The sequence below is a fragment of the Pipistrellus kuhlii genome, unplaced genomic scaffold (assembly GCF_014108245.1).
Source record: "Pipistrellus kuhlii isolate mPipKuh1 unplaced genomic scaffold, mPipKuh1.p scaffold_m20_p_8, whole genome shotgun sequence".
Taxonomy (NCBI): domain Eukaryota; kingdom Metazoa; phylum Chordata; class Mammalia; order Chiroptera; family Vespertilionidae; genus Pipistrellus; species Pipistrellus kuhlii.
In genome coordinates this window covers 50,413,223-50,431,892 of record NW_023425584.1, presented here as the reverse complement: position 1 = coordinate 50,431,892, position 18,670 = coordinate 50,413,223, and the positions used below count along the sequence as shown (strand labels likewise).

The window sequence follows — 18,670 nt, the reverse complement described above, 5'->3', positions numbered from 1 at the left end:
ATGACTTAAGAGTCATAAGAGTGAAACACCAACTTTCCTGTTTGGTTTCCACTAACACGTGGGGAAGAATCCTTTGCTGTGAATTGTGGGAGTGCAGGGGAAGGACACAGATGATGATGATCATCATCATCTGGGCTGGATTCAATCCTAATAGAATTTATCTTTTAAACTTTAAAGTAATCCGAGGAGAGGCATCTAACTTTTCACACTGCAGAATCACCAGAGTGTGTGTGTGTATGTGTGTGTGTGTGTATATGTGTGTGTGGTTGGGGGGGGGGGCCCTTCAGAGATGTGCAGGGAAACTGCACCCCGCCTCCACGCCCGTTGAAAGCAGCTGCGCCTCAGGAATCTCCCCTTCCCTAGAATGTGGGAGAGGTCTGGTGCGACGGCAGCTGCAAAGCAACGACTCCTTCCCATTCCCATTCCTCGTGGACACGACCCCCCGCCCACCCACCCCCTCCCAAATGGTGGCGGCAGCTGCCGGGCCATCCCGGTGGGAATCCCTTTCCCAGTCTTCGCCCAAAGCGGCGGGCGGGCGGGCGGGGGGCAACAGCTGAAGACCGTCATCGGCGGTGCGGGCTCCGCTCCCCTAAGACGAGGGGAACAGCAGCCTCGCTGGCTCGGGCGCGGCCGCCTCTCCGGCTCGCCGCCGCGGTGCCGCAGGTGTCCGTCCCTCTCCGAGCCCAACGAGGCACCTGGGCAACGCGGGGCGGGCTCCCTCCGCGCCCGGGGACCTGCGGCGACGGCAGAAGGAGCGTCAGAACCTCCCTCCGGCTCCGCACCTTCCCAGGTCGGCGGGCGGGAGGCAGGCGCGGGGAGAGCCGGCTCCCGGAGGGGGAAGAAGCCGGGGCACACCTGGCGCTGCCTGAGCGGCGCGCCCACCTGGGTGAGCGCCTCCTCGCCCGGCGGCCCCGCCCCCCACCCGGACCCCCGCGGCCGCCGGCGCGTCCCCACCCGCCGCCGCCCGCGCACGCGCACGCCGCGCCCGGCCGCCTCGCGCTGTCATGGCGGCGGCGAGCACCGCCAGTGGGCACCGCCACGGGGATGGCCGCGCGAGCAGCGCCGAGGCGGGGCCGGCCGTGCCAGTAGCATCCTCACCGGCGCCCGCAGTCTCGGCCCCGGCGGCCGTGGCGCTAGCGGCGGCTAGTTTTCGCCAAGGCTGACCGTAGGGGTGGGGCGGACCGGGAAGCCACGGAGTTCCGTGCAGCCGCGGACTCCCGGGAGGCGGACTAGGGGGGGAACTTGGAGGCTGCGACCAGGTGCACTGACCTCTCTCTCTCTCTTTCTCGCTCTCTCTTTCTCTCTCCTTACCCCCGCCCTCCTCCTCCTCCTCCTTCCCCCCCTCGTGGGCTCCGCCAGGCCTCCCCCCTCCCTTCTGGCCACCACACACCTGCCCTCCTCTCCTCGCTGGACCTCAGGTGCCCGGGAGGTGCCCCGCTCCTCCCCCTGGGCCGAGCGCGGAGCGGAGTCGCCGCCCCTGCCCCCGCCTTTTCCTGCCCGGATCTCCGCCGCCACCGCGTCTCGCGTCTCCCCGGCGGCGGGGCTGAGCACGGACGGACGGACGGGTCCCGGGTGTCTGGGTGAGGAGTAACTTTCTGCCTTCGGGGAGCTCGTGGGCCCCGTCCTCCCCCGCTTTCCCCGTCCCCCTCCTCCGCCGGCGGAGGTTCCTCTTTCCGTGCACCTGCGGGGAGGGCGCCGGCGCCGGGACCGGCGCGGGGGGAGCGGAGCCTGCGGAGCCGCCCGCCCGCCCGCCGAGCCCGCGCCTCCCGCCGGGGGAGCGGGGAGGGCTGGCTCGCGGGGTCCCTTTAGGAACTTACTTCACGCACCCTAAGGACTCCCCTTCTCCGCCCCTCCACCTAAAACACCCCAACACAAAAACCTAGCCTATTTTCACGTTTATCTCATCTTCCAATAGGCTTTGGCGTTGTTGTCAGCCTCGGGGCGAGAGATTGGACGACTATTCTCCCAGAGGAGGAGGGCGACGCCAAGGACTTTCCGCTCGGACTGCTTTTGGGGGTTTCTCCGCAACTTGGGAGAGGGACCCTTTCTTTTTTTGGGGGGGAGGGTCGCGTGTGTGCTCCTACCCGAGGGCAGCGGCTGCCGTCCTGTGAGCGACTCGAGCTGCTGCTTCCCGGGAACTGGCCATGGCCAGCGAGGACGCGAAGGTCCCTTCCCCGCCGCCAACAGGTGATGACGGGGGAGGCGGAGGGAGAGGAGAAGAAGCCTTGTCCCTGGCGCCCGGGCTCCCCATCAGGGGCATCCGGATGAAGTTTGCAGTGCTGACCGGGCTGGTTGAAGTTGGAGAAGTGTCCAACAGGGATATCGTAGAGACTGTCTTTAACCTGGTAAGTGAATACATGTTTTAAAAGCATATATTCTTCTTCTTCTTATTCTTCCCCCCCCGCCCCCCCCATTGGGTTGAGGAACAAGCAGTGAAAAGAGGGAGCCATGTGCCTTCACTCAGACCGAGAATGGCTTTTTTCCCATGGGTGGAAGCTGACCTGAAAGAAACAGGGTCTTGTATCTTTCAGTGTAAGGGAAATGATGTAAAATGAAGATGCTCCCGGTCCCTTTGGTACCAAGAAAGTAAATGTTTGCTAGTGGAAATAGTTTGGGGCTTTCCAGAGGAGTTGTATTCTATTAATTATTTTGGGGAGAGAGAACATAAGTAAGTCTGCATTTCTCTTTGACATTTCGAATAAGTTCTGGTGACCTCTTTTTGGACCCGGGAAGTAATGTAAGTGATGATGTGATGTCAGGGCCTTTTGAGTCTGCCTAAGTTATAGTTTGCTATAAGTTTGGAACACAACATTTTTGTTCATAGGGTTGATGAAAGATAAATTTGCTGCAAAGTTAGCATTTATTTTCAATCTTGACCAGTCCTGTTTTTAGGCGTAACTAACAAATATCAAATTTTGGAATGAATGTAAGGGCTATATTGTGAAAGTGGAATGGCAGTTTACTTTTATTTTTTAAAATCTATTTTTGATTTTAGAGAGAGAGAGAGGGAGAGACATCAGTGATAAGTCATTGATCTGCTGCCTTCTGCACGCCCCCTACTGGGGATCCAGCAGGCAACCCAGGTAGAGGCCCTAACAGTGAATCCAACAGTGTCCTCCTGGTTCATAGGTTGGAGCTCAATCATTGAACGGTTGAATGGTTATTTGAAAAGAGGATTTTAGTAGATAGAATAATCTTTTTTTTTTTTTTAATTCCTGTCTAGCAATTAACATATTTGGTCACTGGAAGGTGCTGGTTATACCATGATGAACTATGAATGTTATTTTATAAAGATGGACATGCAGTACTTTCATTTTCTGTTCTTAGAAAGGTTTCTTTATTTTTTAAAAAAGTTTTTTAGTTTTTATGAGTTTATTTGAGCCAAACTGAAGACATATACCGAGAGTAAGATCTCAGATGCTACAGAAATGATTATTTTTAATGAGGGCTTTTCAGATTTCTTTATTCCAACCTCTGTTGCCCATCAACTTTTTAAAGAATAAAAAGTAAATTTAGCCTTAAAATACTTCCTCCTCTTCCACATAATCACCTGTGTTAGAACATAACAGGTGGGGACAAAAATGAATGTGCAGTAGTTGTAATAATTATTTAGCACCTTTCCTTGTTGCCTCTGTGTTTTCAAGGTTAGGCTCGTTTTATTTCAGGGCAGGTAATTATTCCCTTCACTGCACCTTTGCTAATAGTCTGGTCACCTGCAATACAACTTCTAGAATGAGAAAATAGCTAGATGAAATTCACTTTTGGAATATGAAAACTTTGAACAATAGGGTATTTCTCTACCAGTTTGTTGTATTTGGAACTTAGGGATAAACATCTATAGACCCATGTTTTTAACTACATATTATGGGAAATTTCAAGTACACCCTAAAATAGAATGGTATAAAAAGTATAAAGATCCTGTTATCTTCAGTAATTACCAGTGTTTTGTTGGATTGTGTGTGTGTGTGTGTGTGGGTGAGGGATGGGGGGTGGGGGAGGGGGGAGGGTGTGGATGGGTGTGGGTGTGTATGTTGAGGGTTTTTTTTTTTAAGTTTATGAGCCTTGCCCTGGCCGGGTAGCTCAGTTGGTTAGAGCGCTGTCCCCATACTGGTTTGGATTTCAGATTAGGGCACATATAAGAAGTAACCAATGAATTTATAAATGAGTGGATCAAGAAATCACTGTTTTCTCGCCCCCTCTCCCTTCCTCTTTCCTTTCCTTCCTTTCTTTCAATAAAAATCAATACAAATAATATTTAAAAATAAACTAAAAGTTTGTGAATCTCAAGGAGATAAGTGGTAGATTGATATATTCCTTTACTTTAAAATAGAGACTCTTGAATTGAAAAGTTTCCTTTTCAGGTTTCTTTCCCCCCCGCTTATCTAAACCTCATGTACCTGTAAACACACAGCTGTGATAGTGATTGATGATAATTAATTGTTTGTGTGTAAAAGACAACTTTCCTCTGGCAGGAAGAAGATTTGAACTGCTCTGTTCTTTGAATCACTTGAATCTTATCATTAAGGAAAATTAAAAAATGTGATAACAGTTGCTTATATGTTATCCTGCCCAGAACAGCATAACTTTAAACATATTTTATATATATTTTTATTTTATGTTTATATATAAACATATTTTATATATATTTTATGAGAAACATAATAGTGTTTCTCATGATTTGTAATCCTGGTAGAGATTTTAAGGTTATTGGTTAAGTCCCTCACAGTTGTTTGCAGGATAATAGATGCTCCTGTGGAAGGAGAGGGAAAATCTGTTGTTACATCCACTCATCACCATCACTCTCTTCTCACAGAAAGCAGAGAAAGTTGTTGAGAGGACCTGATTAGTTCCTTTCTTTCCATTCTCTCTTATGATACTTTTTATGCTCCTTCATGGATATCTAGGGTGTTGGCCAGTTTTCAGAAAATTTGGGGAGCTGAAATGTTGGGAATTTGATAATCTAGTTCATCTCAATGTTGTTAATACAAGTGCATTGGTGGTTGTCAGCCTTAGCCTTAATTCTGTTCAAGGACGGGAATTGCACTGTTATAATAAATGATTGTATTACTTAAAAAATTTAAAAAATATTTAAATGTTTTATTGATTTCAGAGAGGAAGGGAGAGAGAATGAGAGATAGAAACATCAATGATGAGAGATAATCCTTGATTGGCTGTCTCCTGCATGCCCCACACCTGGGCTTATGCCCTCACCAGGAATTGAATCGTGACCTCCTGATTCATAGGTCAAGGTTTAACCACTGAGTCATGCTGGCCCCGCTAATAAATGGTTTTTATTTTTAAAAATTTCTTATAAAAGGTTACTTGAGCCAAAATGAGGACAGATGCTTCCAGTAATTTTTAAAAAGTTATTACTACTTACCAGGCAATGGGCCAGGTGCTTTACATGTTTTTTTTTTTTTTTTTTTTTTTTAATTCTTCATTTCTCCTGTTAAATGTGCTTTGCTTCATTGTGCTTCATGGGTGTTTTTATTTCTTATTTTTTAAACAAATTGGAGGCAAGACCCTCGACCACCAAAAAGATTAAAATCTGCATTATAGTGTTACTGGTTTTATGTGGTGGTCTGAATCCACAATATCTCCTAGGTACACCTCTGTCTCATTTTACAGATAAGGATACTGAGATACTGAAAGATTGCCTCCAATTTGATGATTCTGGGAATGGCAACCTTTCCAGGAATATATCTGTTTCTTGAGTTGATGGAGAATTGTGTGATTCTCTGACAGGTGTTTGTAGTTTAGGTATAGGTTTCCCCAATGTAAGGGCACAAAAGTCATTGGTCTTGCTAAATATTAATGGTGAAACCTCCATCAGTACACTCAATTTCTTATTAAATATTTAAATAGATTAAAAAAAAAAACTGCTTTAAAAACACCTTAAAAGTAAGAGAACATTTTAGTTTTTTTCACTCAGAATGTGGATGTAGAAAGTTTATCATTAGCTTTTTTTTTTTTTCCAGGTTAAAATTTCTAAAACTGTAAAAGTCAGATGTAGACTACAGAATATATAACATAACTAAATAATGAAATACTATAACAATATAAGCCCTACCAACCTTCCATCTAACTTAACCAGTATATTACCAATATCATTTATTCCTCCTGTGTGTTCCTCTTTTAACCTATCTTTACAGGATTTTTCATTGGGGAGTTCATACTATTATCCTATATAATATCCTATATATTGATAATAAAGGCTAGTATGACTGATCGCTATGGCGCGCACTGACCACCAGGGGGCAGACACTCAATGCAGGAGCTGCCCCCTGGTGGTCAGTGCGCTCCCACTGGGGAGCACTACACAGCCAGAAGCTGGGCTCACAGCTGGTAGCTCAATGGTTAGTGACAGTGGTGGGAGCCTTTCCTGCCTCTGTGGCAGGGCTAAGGATGTCCAACTGCTGGCTTAGGCCTTGGGGAGTGGGTCTAAGCCGGCAGTTGGACATTCCCCTGAGTGCTCCTGGACTATGAGAGGGTGCAGGCCAGGCTGAAGGACTCTCTCCTCCCCCCGAGTGCATGATGCACTGGGTCATTAGTAGCTATCATAACATTTTTCTGTGTTTCAGCCATTTATTTGTTTATTGTTAATGCTCACCTGAGGATTTTTTTTTTTTTTTTAACATTGCTTTTCAGAGAGGGAGGGGAGGAGGAGGAGAAGGAGGAGGAGGAGGAGGAGGAGGAGGAGGAAGAGAAGGAGGAGAGAGGGAGAGAGAGAAAGCGAGAGGAGCATCCATGTGAGAGACACATTGACTGGTTGCATGTGCCCGACTGGGGGTTGGCAGGGAATCTGCAACCCAGGGAGAGAGGGAGGAAAAGAGAGAAGGGTATGCTCTAACCATTGAGAAACCAGCCAGGGCTCAGGTCTTTTATTAAAATAAGGTTATGTTCGCAAAGGACTTGTATGTATGCATATTAGCATAACTAATGGACATAGATACCGGGGCAGTGGGGACTTGCCTGGGGTGGAAATGACTTGGGGTGGGTCAATTGGGGAAAAAGGAGACATACTTTAGACAACAAAAAAACGAACAAACACCTCACAAAAATGTTATTTAAAATAAAAAAATAGGTTCTATTGATTTTCTGACATATTAACTACTATAATAAAGTTATGCTGTTAAAATTAAATAAACTCTGATCCCCCAGAATTATGGTAGAGCCATATAACTTGAGAAGTCTTTCTCTACAAAGTTCTGCTTCCCAACTTTGCTAATTTGACTTGCACTTACTCTGCTATAAAATCCTTTGAAATTTACCGCCCTTCTTGTAATTCCTTTTGCAAGTCTGTTTTACAGATAAGTTTTGATTAATGGTACACCTGTGTATTCAAGTGTTTCAAACTTCTGGTCAACTTTTACATTCTTCTGGTTGCACTTCAAAACCATTTTATTTTTGTCTTCATCTCTATGCTGATGTTATTTGTCAAAAGTTTGGACCCAGAATAATTAGTGTATCGGCATGTTTTCAGGAATTTGATGCTGAGGTTAAGGCTTCTATCAGGCATTTAAAGGTATTGAATGTTATTTAATTCAAGAATAGTGTTTCTCATGATCTGGTGACAAATGCATGTTTTCATGTAATTTTTGTTTGTTTGGTTAAAGAGTATAAGAATTTAATTGAAGCATTGATGCTTAAAAGGTGGAATATAATTTTTTATTATGGTAGTATCCCCTTACCTGCAGTTTTACTTTCTGCAGTTTTGATTACCTGCAGTGACTCGTGGTCCAAATGAAGGAAGAGAAAATTCCAGAAATGAGCAATTCAAAAGGTTCAACCCTTACCCCAGTTAGTCATTTAGTAACTGTCTCATTTATTAGTGCATTATTGTAGTCCTTATGTTTAAGTAACCTTTATTTTATTTAATAATGGCCCCCAAATGCAAAAATGGTTTTTAAAAAATAGTTGTATAGGAAAAGCATAGTCATCCACTGGGGGTCTTGGAACATATTCTCCATGGATAAGAGGTCTTGCTAAATAGTAACAGTGTGACAACTTAATGCCTGAGGAGTTGAGCACATCAAACAAAGCCTCTGCTAGTATTCACTATGCTGCTATTCCATTCTAGCTGATTGTTGTTCTACAGTAACATGGGCCCAATGGTATAATACCTTTTGATTTTCAGGAATTAGAAATCTAGATCTTAAAAACATTAAAAAATTATTAAAATACAGGGTGGGGCTGAAGTAGGCTTATGTTTGTTCATGTGGAAAATAATACAATCTATACCAGTGGTTGGCAAACTCATTACTCAGCTGAGCCAAATATCAACAGTACAGCGACTGAAATTTCTTTTGAGAGCCAAATTTTTTAAACTTAAACTTCTTCTAATGCCACTTCTACAAAATAGACTCGCCCAGGCCATGGTGTTTTTTGGAAGATCCACACTCAAGGGGCCAAAGAGCCGCATGTGGCTTGGGAGCCACAGTTTGCTGGCCAAGGATCTATACTAATAAAAGGGTAATATGCTAATTAGACTGGGAGACCTTCTGGATATCCTTCTGGTCAAAGCCATGGTGGCAGGGCAGAGGTGGTTAGGGGCAATCAGGCCAGGAGGGGAGGGCATTTAGGGGTAAGCAGGCTGGCGGGAGGGCATTTAGGGGTAAGGAGGCAAGCAGACTGGCAAGGGGGACAGTAGGCTGGCAGTAAGGGGCAGTTGGGGGCTAGGAGGCAGGCAGGGGGTGGCTGTTGGGGACGGGAGTGGGGGGACAGTTAGGGGCGATCAGACTGGAAGGGGTGGCAGTTGGGGGCAATCAGGCCAGCAGACAGAGTGGTTAGGTACCAGCAGTTGTGGATTGCAGGAGAAAGGGTTGTCTAAACCGGCAGTTGGACAGCCTCTGAGGAGTCCCAGATTGGAGAGGGTGCAGGCTGGGCTGAGAGACTGCTCCCCCCACCCCCCGCCCAGTGCACAAATTTCATGCATTGGGCCACTAGTCTGTATATATAAAAAGCTAGCAACAAGAACGCCGTTAACGACCAGAATGACTGGTCGCTATGTTACCCACTGAGGTCAGCAGACTGGCCCAATGCGGGGATGGGATTGACTGGCCATCCTCCTGCAGCCCTTCCCCAAGGCCGGTCCTGCCCCTGATTGGCCTCTTCCACCCCAAATGTCCGGCAGCCTCTCCTCCAAGCCAGCTCTGCCTCCAGGCACCCCCTGCACACCATTTGGGGGTGGGCCTAGCTGGCCAACCTCCCACAGTTGCTCCCCCTGCTGTTAATCCCCAATTTGCACCCAACCCATTTGGGGACAGGGTCGGCCAGTCCACTGCCCACAGCCCCTCCCCATGGCTGGCCCTGCCCCCAGTAGGTCCCCTCCACCCCAATTCTGGGCGGGGCCTGCTGGCCAATCGCCTGAGGTCTCTCCCCCCAGCCGGTATGGGATCAGGCCTCAGTTGGGGTGGGATGGCCGGCCAACCTTCCTCTGTCTCCTCCTCCCGACAGGCCTGGCCCCAAACATTCCGATTGGGGCCAGGCCAGCTGGACTCACCAATGCACAAATTTGTCAGTGGGCCTCTAGTCCTATTATAATAAAAGGCTAATATGTAAATCAACTGAATGGTGGACTATTTTGAAAATAAATAAATTTGTTCTTATCAGGGGTAAAACAGATATTGAGGTAACTCAAACTTGTACAATGAAAAATGCAAACTGCCTGTCAAGTTGTTTACCCATGTGTGGATTTCTAATGAATCTTTGGCTTAAAAGCTGATGCGACAAAATACAAAGTAAAAAAACAAAATAAAGGAAACAGTAAAAAAAATCTGTTAAGATTATACAGGTTTTTTTCTTCTAAATTAGGGGTGTCGAACTCAATCAGAGAAGGGGCCAAAATCTAAAATCCAGCCTAAATCGCAGGCCGAATGGTTTACTGAACAGTCATAAACTGTCATTGTGATGGAAACGCAGCGGAGTGCAGTGATGACAGCGCGGTGCGGGCCACATTGCAAGGCCTGGCGGGACGGATTTGGCCCGAGGGCCTTGTGTTTGACACATGTGTTTTTTTCTTCTAAATGATTAATTTCATGAAAGTTTGCTGATTTTAGAATTTTAAAGATGTTTTTATGTGGCCCTAGCTAGTTTGGCTCAGTGGATAGGGATTGGCCTACGGACTAAAGTGTCCCGGGTTTGATTCCTGTCAAGGGCACATGCTCAAGTTTCGGGCTTGATCCTCAATAGGGGGTATGTAGGAGGCAGCCCATCAATGATTCTCATCATTGATATTTCTTTTTTTTTTTTTTTTAAAGATATATTTTATTGATTTTTTACAGAGAGTAAAGGAGAGGGATAGAGAGCTAGAAACATCGATCAGCTGCCTCCTGTACATCCTCCACTGGGGATGTGCCCGAAACCAAGGTACATTCCCTTGACCGGAATTGAACCCGGGACCCTTCAACCTGCAGGCCGACGCGCTCTCTACTGAGCCAAACCGGTTTCAGCTCATCATTGATATTTCTATCTCTCTGTCCCTCTCCCTTCCTCTCTGAAATCAATAAAAATACGTGTTTTTTTCCTAAAGATTTTTTTGTATATATATAATTGTTATGCCTTTTGATTCTTCAAAGATTTAATTGAGTTTGTCCAAGTTTAATATGTGGTATTGAAATGTACTTTTGTGAAGCAGAAATTTGTCGTTGGAAGTTTTAGAGGACTTCATATTAGGGAATTTATGGAGTGGATTCCTACTTAAGGTAGAAAATAGGACACCAAATGACTCCCTTCTAACGTTATATAACCATCTAGTGTTCATTCTCCAACTTTAGTTGTCTCTATGGCATCTGAGTCTTTGCATGTATTTGTCAAAATTCTATTATTCAGATTTATTCCATCAATCTTTTAGGAATTTATGTTCCATAAAAATTGAAGTTTTAGAGAGGTGTGGGGCTGGATTTTCTATGAATTCTTTTACAGAAAGATGAAAAATTGATAAGGTTTTGATTACTTATATTTGTTAGAGATAAATCTATTGCTTGAGAACTGAAAAAGTTTTCTCCTTGTCTAATAAGATCTTTGTTCAATGGATAATGAATTAATTGGAACAATATTTTTATTTATAAACTACTAGAAGCCTGATGCATGAAATTCGTGCAAGAATAGGCCTTTCTTCCCTTGCTGCCAGCACCGGCTTCCCTCTGGCACCCAGGACCTAGGTTTGGCTCACTTATGGTTCTTAATCAATTTTCAGACATTCTTGGGCAGGATCAGTTTTTTATATTCAGTGATGGTGAGTTGATCTATGGCTCTTGAGTAGAAAAATATAGCACCTGTACCGGTTAATAATGCGAATTTTGTAATCAAAGAAAACATGATAATTTCAAGAGAAACATCAAAAGTGCTTTATTCAAAGTAATGTCCATCACTAGCTACATATTTCCCCCATCTTTCAGGTAATTTGTGGATACTGTTCCAATAGAACTTTTCTTGTTTTGAGGCAAACCATTCGGAGACTCAATTTTCCACTTCTTCGTATGTTTTGAAGTGCTGTTCAGAGAATGCATGTGCCATCAGTCAGAACAAGTGGTAATCTGAAGGAGCAAGGCCTGGTGAATACAGCGGGTGGGTTAATACTTCCCAAGCAAGATCTTTTATTGTGTCTTTAACTGGTTTTGAAGTGTATGATGGTGCATTGTCATGAAACAAAATTACTATGCCATGTCTTATGGCACATTCTGGTCGTTTCATGATCAAAGCATGGTTCAAATAGATTATTTGTTGTTGGTAGCGATCAGTATTAATGGTTTCACCTGGTTTTATTTTTTAATTTTTAAAAATATATTTGTTGATATATTTTCAAAATATATTTGTTGATATAATATAATGAGTTTTTACAGAGAGGAAGAGAGGGATAGAAAGCTAGAAACATCGATGAGAGAGAAACATCAATCAGCTGCCTCTTGCACACCGCGCACTGGGGATATGCCCGGAACCAAGGCAATGCCCTTGACCAGGATTGAACCTGCAGGCCGATGCTCTATCCACTGAGCCAAACCGGTTTCAGCTTCTGGTTTTAGAAGCTTATAATACACCACACCTTCCTGATCCCACCAAATGCAGAGCATTGTCTTCTTTCTGAAGCGATTTGGGCTTGCAGTCGATGTTGATGGTTGACTTAGATCAACCCATGATTTGTGCATTTGGGATTATCAAAATAAATCCACTTTTCATTGCCAGTCACAATTCGATGCAAAATGATCTTATGTGCTGTTGAAATAACATTTTACTGATGACTTCTCGGTTTTCCATTTGTCTTTCGTTCAGTTGATGTGGCACCCATTTTTCTTCTTTTAAAATCTTTCCCATTGCTTGTTAATGATGGGAAATTGTTTGCTGAGCAATGTTTAATCTTTCTGTTTTTGAGTTTGACATGCATCTTCATCCAATAATATTTGTAATTGTTGGTCTTCAAACTTTTTTGGTTGACCTGGAGATTCTTTGTCTTTCACATAAAAATCTTCAATTTTAAAGCATTTAAAACCAGTGTTCACAAGTATCTTGAGATGGAGCATGTTCACCATAACTTTCCTGAAATATTCAGCAGCATTTTTCTTCAAAATAAAGTAATGAATTAAAACTTCCCACAAATGCTCTTTTTTTTTTTGGCATGAAATTCGACATTTTTAGATGTAAAAATATCTATGATGTTAACACCTTCAGAAAATTTGACTGAAGTTTTGAAGCTTGTTGTCAATACAACAAAATAGCATATATATGCCATATATATCAACATATGTGTAACTCCATCTATTGAAAAAATCCACCTTATTAACTGGTACACCTAATATTGATAATTTGTATGCTTCCCCTCCTCCACACCCCCTCCCCCCAGTGACTAACAGTTATTATGCTATATAATGAACAGCTAATATACAAATTGTCCCCTTGGAAGTTTAACCTACTGGGAGTTTAACCACTTGCTATGATGTGTGCTGACTACCAGGGGGTGGTGTGGAACAAAGGAAGGCCCCGGCTGGCAGCTGGCAGCTGGCAACTGGGGGATGGAAGGTTCTGACTAGCAGCTGGAAGGGCCCGATATGCCCTGATTGCTGGTCAACCCTAGGGACCTTACCCATGCATGAATTTTGTGTGTACCGGGTCTCTAGTTCTATATAATAAAAGGCTAATATGCAAATTGTCCCCTTGACTGGGAGTTTGATTGGGAGTTGAACTGGATCGGCCCCAAATGGGGCAAGCTGGCCAGACCACACCCATGCACGAATTTGTTATGTATAATTGTTTAGACAAAGTAAATACTTGTTGAACCATTCATGAAATAAAAAGGAATTACAGAAACACTTCTTAACTGTGAGAATAGTATAAATGAGAACATAAACAGGATGTGTAGATTAAGTATCAGTAACAGACATTGTTTACTGTGTTTATTAAATTGGAAAGTAATATAAGCACAGGGGATTAAATTGCTCAATATTATGCAAATAGAATTTTAAAAATCTGATTAAAATATCTAAAAACATTTGTTTTTAACTAATTTTTTTTAAGTCACTCATGAAAACTTTTCTCTCGATGACATATTTTCAATTTGAAAGTTGTTCAAGAATCCACAAAGCAAATTGAATTCTAAATATTTACCCTGATTTTTGTATACTTAAAAAAAGCTCTTTATACTGAAGCGAACTTTTCTTTCATTTTTTTTGTATGTTTTTGAGTTGTACCATTTTACATTCCCCCCAGCTATGTAAGAGTGGTAGAGCCTGTCTGTGTACAAGGGCATGAGTACTAGGGGGTGAGAATTATTGGGAGACATCTTAAGAGCCTGTCTACTATACTACATCTCCCTTACTGATTTCTTAATTCTATCTCCAGGATCATCCTTACTTTTACCACCTTTTTTATTAAAAAAAAAAAAATACTTTTAGTGATTTCACAGAGAAAGGGAGAAGGAGAGAGAGAACCATCAATAATAAGAGAGAATCATTGGTCAGCTGTCTCCTGCACTCCCTCTACTGGGGATCGAGCCTGCAACCTGGGCATATGCCTGTGACCTGAATCAAACCCAGAATTCTTCAGTCACAGGCTGATACTCTATCCACTGAGCCAAACCAGCTAGGGCTACTTAACCCATCTCTTGAAGTAGAGTATACCGATGTTTCTCAAAAGGTTTTAAAGGAGCTCTTTGCATGAAATACTAGTTTTAAATAAAGGTCACGAACTTTCCAGAATTGTTATGAAAATGTAATCACAATAAATACCTTTCTATGGAGAACTGAGTCAGAAGGTGAAGGGTTTGTGTGCCTCAGTACCTTAAGAGCAAGGACTGTCGCCATACATCTGGGGACAAGGCTGCCCTAGGCCAGGGCTTCGTTCCCTGTCACTCTGTTGTTTCCACTGCTGGCTTGATTCCAAACCTGCCTGCTTGCCGGAGTATACTAGCGGCCAGCTGTGGCCAGGTCTTTACCACCTCAGGAGAGTAGATACCTAACCTACATTCCTTCCTTGCAGTCTTCCCAATGCCCTGCAGGCACCTAAACCTTCTTTGAACACCAGACTTAAAAACAAATAATTTAACCACGTTTGAAATAATTTACGTTATTAGCTTGAATATTTGTTATACTATTTTGGTAATATACTGATGCTCTTGAGAACTATTGAATTAGGTAGTATAATTTATCCATTTGCTGACTATCTGTAAATTGTTAGGTTTTGGGTTCTTTAGTCTAATTTCTATAGCATTTCTTTTACCTCTTGTTGTTGGATTACCAACTATCATTTTCTTTACCCCCTCATTTTTTTATTTTGGTAAGGTGTATATAACATGAAGCTTACCACCTTCACCATTTTTAAGTATACCAATACTGTTCAGTGATATTAAGAACAATCATATTGTTGTACAACTATCATTACCATAACGGATTTCATCTTGTAAAATTGAATCTTTGTGTCGATTAAATAATAACTACATTCTCCACTCACTCCCAGCCCTAGGCAACCCCCATTATACTTGTCTCTATGTATCATTTTCTTTTTACAATAATGATTTTTATACTAACAAAAATACAAAGTAGAGAGGAATATTTTTACATTATTGCAGATTTCAATTTTTGACATCTTAGAAGAAATTTAGAGGAAACATGTGACAATGCTGGACCAGCTTATGGTGACTGATTTGTGACTTACTTGAAGGTACTGTATGTGACAATATTAGTTCAGTTCAGTTCTTTTTCTGCATTTAATAGTTCACTATGAATGCATTAAAAAAAGGATATTCACTGAATTCACATTTGTAGCTGCTAGTTGGAATGGAAAATTTTCAAGAAAGTAGAAAAATCATCAGACTGGATAATTCCTAGGAAATTAGCACACAGTTTTATTTTCCCCTCCCATTTCCATTATGCACGTGTCATTTGCGTAAATACGCGGGTCACAATGTGGGTTTTAAAATTGTTTTCCCAGTTCAGTGAATTGCCTGTTTCTTTCATTACATTCATAGTTTCCTGATTCATTTGGCTATACTGATAAGCATTGCCCTACATTCTGTGGCTTCTTTGTTCACTATCTGTCCTCTGTAGTCTTTATTCAACCCATCTTAGCTCCTTCCAGAAGTAGAAATGCAGTAGTAAAGATTATGGAAATTACTAAAGAAAACTGTGTTTTTAATTCTGTGGGTTTTCTTTATGTCAAAACATTGTAACATGCAGTCTCTGGTGATCCTAGCATTTTTATGGGGATTTCTCTGACAGTTGAATTGTGCTTTTACTACTTACTGTGTTTGAGTCTCAGATTTACTATAATCTTGCATTTTTTTCTCCTTTTCTTTAGTTTGTTCTTTATCAGCATTTAATATTGGATGGTAACTTATAAATTAACCAATCTAAGAATTTTCAGTTCCCTCTAAGCCTCGTTTTCAAGGGGGATTTTATTTTTTGGACATTTAAAGCCCATTTAAAGTGTATTAAATGCTATAAATAGCTGTATATTGGTTTTCTTGCAGTATATATAGGTACTTTTACAGTTGTAATTAAGCACACAAATTATAGAATGAGACTAAAGGAACAATGAATACTTACAGTTCCAATTGCTTGAAGACCAGATTGTTAATATCAATCTCCTATACTTCTAAGTAGTCTTAATTTAGTGTACATGGTGGGTCTTCTGTGTTTTTTTTTTTTTTTTCCCCCCCACTTATTCACTAAGATGCTATTAATTGTAAAATGCATCATTTTATGCATGACTGAGAAAGAGATAAATTATTTAATTCTAAAACAAAGCTTTCTTGTCACTTAGACTTTTTAAAAAACTTTGATAATAATTGCAAACTTAAAAGTTGCAAAAACAGCCACCGGGCCCCGTTTGGCTCAATGGATAGAGCATCGGCTTGGGGACTGAAAGGTCCTGGGTTCGATTCCGGTCAAGGGCCTGTACCTTGGTTGTGGGCATATCCCCAATAGGGGGTGTGCAAGAGGCAGCTGATCAATGACTCTCTCTCATCGATGTTTCTAACTCTCTATCTCCCTTCCTCTCTGTACAAAAATCAATAAAAAAATAAAAAATAAAAAAAAGTTGCAAAAACAGCCCCAGCTGGTTTGGCTCAGTGGCTAGAGTGTCTACCTGCAGACTGAAGGGTCCTAGGCTTTGAATCTGGTCTAGGGCACTGCGGGCTCAATCCCCTATGTGTGGTATGCAAGAAGCAACCAATCAATGAATCTCTCTCATCATTGGTGTTTCTATCTCTCCCTTTCCCTTCATCTCTGAAATCAATACAAATATATTTTTAAAAAGTTGCAAGAACATCTGCATATTATTGTTTTACTAATAGATTCATCTGTTAATAATCTCTTCTATTTGTTTTAGCATTGCTTGCTTCTCCATGTATGCAGTTTTTTTCTGACATTTTAAAGTTGAACATACTCCTAAATGTCATAGTGTATATTTTTTTTTTTTTAAATATATTTTATTGATTTTTTACAGAGAGGAAGGAAGAGAGAGAGAGAGCTAGAAACGTCGATGAGAGAGAAACATTGACCAGCTGCCTCCTGCACACCCCACACTGAGGATGTGCCCGCAACCAATGTACATGCCCTTGACCGGAATCGAACCCGGTGCCCTTTAGTCCACAGACCGACGCTCTACCACTGAGCCAAACCGGTTTTGGCAATAGTGTATATTTCTTAAGATGAGAGATATCTCTTACATAACCAAAATATCGATATAATGTTCAGCTTTAATTATTCAATAAATTTAACTTTGATACAATATTTTTAATATACCATCCATATTTCATGTTTTCTTGTGCTTTTTCCTCCTCTTTCCATTAGGATCCACTCAGATACAGAATTTATCTATTGTATCTATTTAGTCTCTTTTAATCTGGAATATTTTCACAGCCTTTCTGTGTCTTTTATGATGTTGGTTATTTTAATAATACAGTCTTTTTATTATTTAATAGAGTATTGCTCATTTAAAAAAAGTGAAGTGTTTTTCTCAGAGCATCAAATATGGAGTCCCATGATGTTCATTTGGTTTTCATTGTATGCTTAAGGTGTCCGATTTCTCCATTTTATAATTATTATTTTTATCCTTGCAATTTATAAACAATCTGTGAGGAGATGCTTTAAAACCATGCAATTATCTTGTTCCTCAGCAAAATTTCTCCCTAGATTTTGCATTCATGGATGATTTTTTAAAAATATATTTTATTGATTTTATACAGAGAGGAAGGGAGAGAGAGAGAGAGTTAGAAACATCGATGAGAGAGAGTCATCAACCAGCTGCCTCTTGACCCCCCCCCCCCCCAATGGGGATATGCCCACAACCAAGGTACATGCCCTTGACCGGAATCGAACCCGGGACCCTTCAGTCCCCAAGCCGATGCTCTATCCATTGAGCCAAACCGTTCCCAGCCATGGATGATTTTTTCCTAGACAAATCTCTGTTATGATAGTTGCACAATGACAATTTTTAAATTCTAGCATTCACTTCACAGTTACCAGTCAGCCCTTGACATTATACCATAGCAAGAATCCTCTGTCTTTATTTATTTACTAGAGGCCCAGTGCATGAAATTCGTGCATGGGGGGAGGTGATTCTCAGCCCGGCCTGTACCCTCTTGCAATCTGGGACCCCTCAGACATCCCTCTCACAATCTGGAACTGCTGGCTCCTAACTGCTTGCCAGCCTGCTGGCCTTATTGCCCCTAACCACTTGCCTGCCTGCCTGATCACCCCTAACTGCTTGCCTGCGTGATTGCCCCTAACCACTTCTGCCTTGGCTTCTGGGGCTTTGCCTGGAAGGTCGTTTGACTGTCAGTCTAATTAGCATATTATGCTTTTATTATTATAGATTTATTTATTTAGTTATTAGGTCAAATTGACTTTAAATAATCTGCCAAAACCGGTTTGGCTCAGTGGTAGAGCATTGGTCCTCGGACTGAAAGGTCCCAGGTTTGATTCCGGTCAGGGGCATGTACATTGGTTGCAGGCACATCCCCGGTGGGGGGTGTGCAGGAGGCAGCTGGTTGATGTTTCTCTCTCATCGATGTTTCTAGCTCTCTATCCCTCTCTCCTCCTCTCTGTAAAAAATCAATAAAATATATTTTAAAAAAATAAGAGTTATAGTGAATTTTGAACCTATATTTATAAACAACACTTTAATGGCCTTGTAAGAAAAATGGACAATTAAAACTGAACTTCAGCAAAACTAATGA

General features: G+C 42.2%; 1 protein-coding gene across 5 annotated transcripts in view; it reads left to right on the top strand.

Annotated features, from left to right (window-relative positions):
- The first annotated feature begins 999 nt into the window (after positions 1-999).
- Positions 1,000-18,670, top strand: part of LRBA (LPS responsive beige-like anchor protein) — a 518,726-nt gene continuing 501,055 nt past the window's right edge. For 2 of the 5 annotated variants that reach the window (XM_036424850.2, XM_036424848.2), the window contains exons 1-2: positions 1,000-1,259; positions 1,916-2,345. In XM_036424850.2, coding sequence (XP_036280743.1) covers positions 2,145-2,345 — 201 coding nt within the window. In that variant the 5' untranslated portion in view covers positions 1,000-1,259; positions 1,916-2,144. Of the gene's footprint in view, positions 1,260-1,353; positions 1,581-1,915; positions 2,346-18,670 lie in introns of those variants that run through there. The other 3 variants (XM_036424851.2, XM_036424849.2, XM_045576657.1) reach the window with 2 other exon arrangements.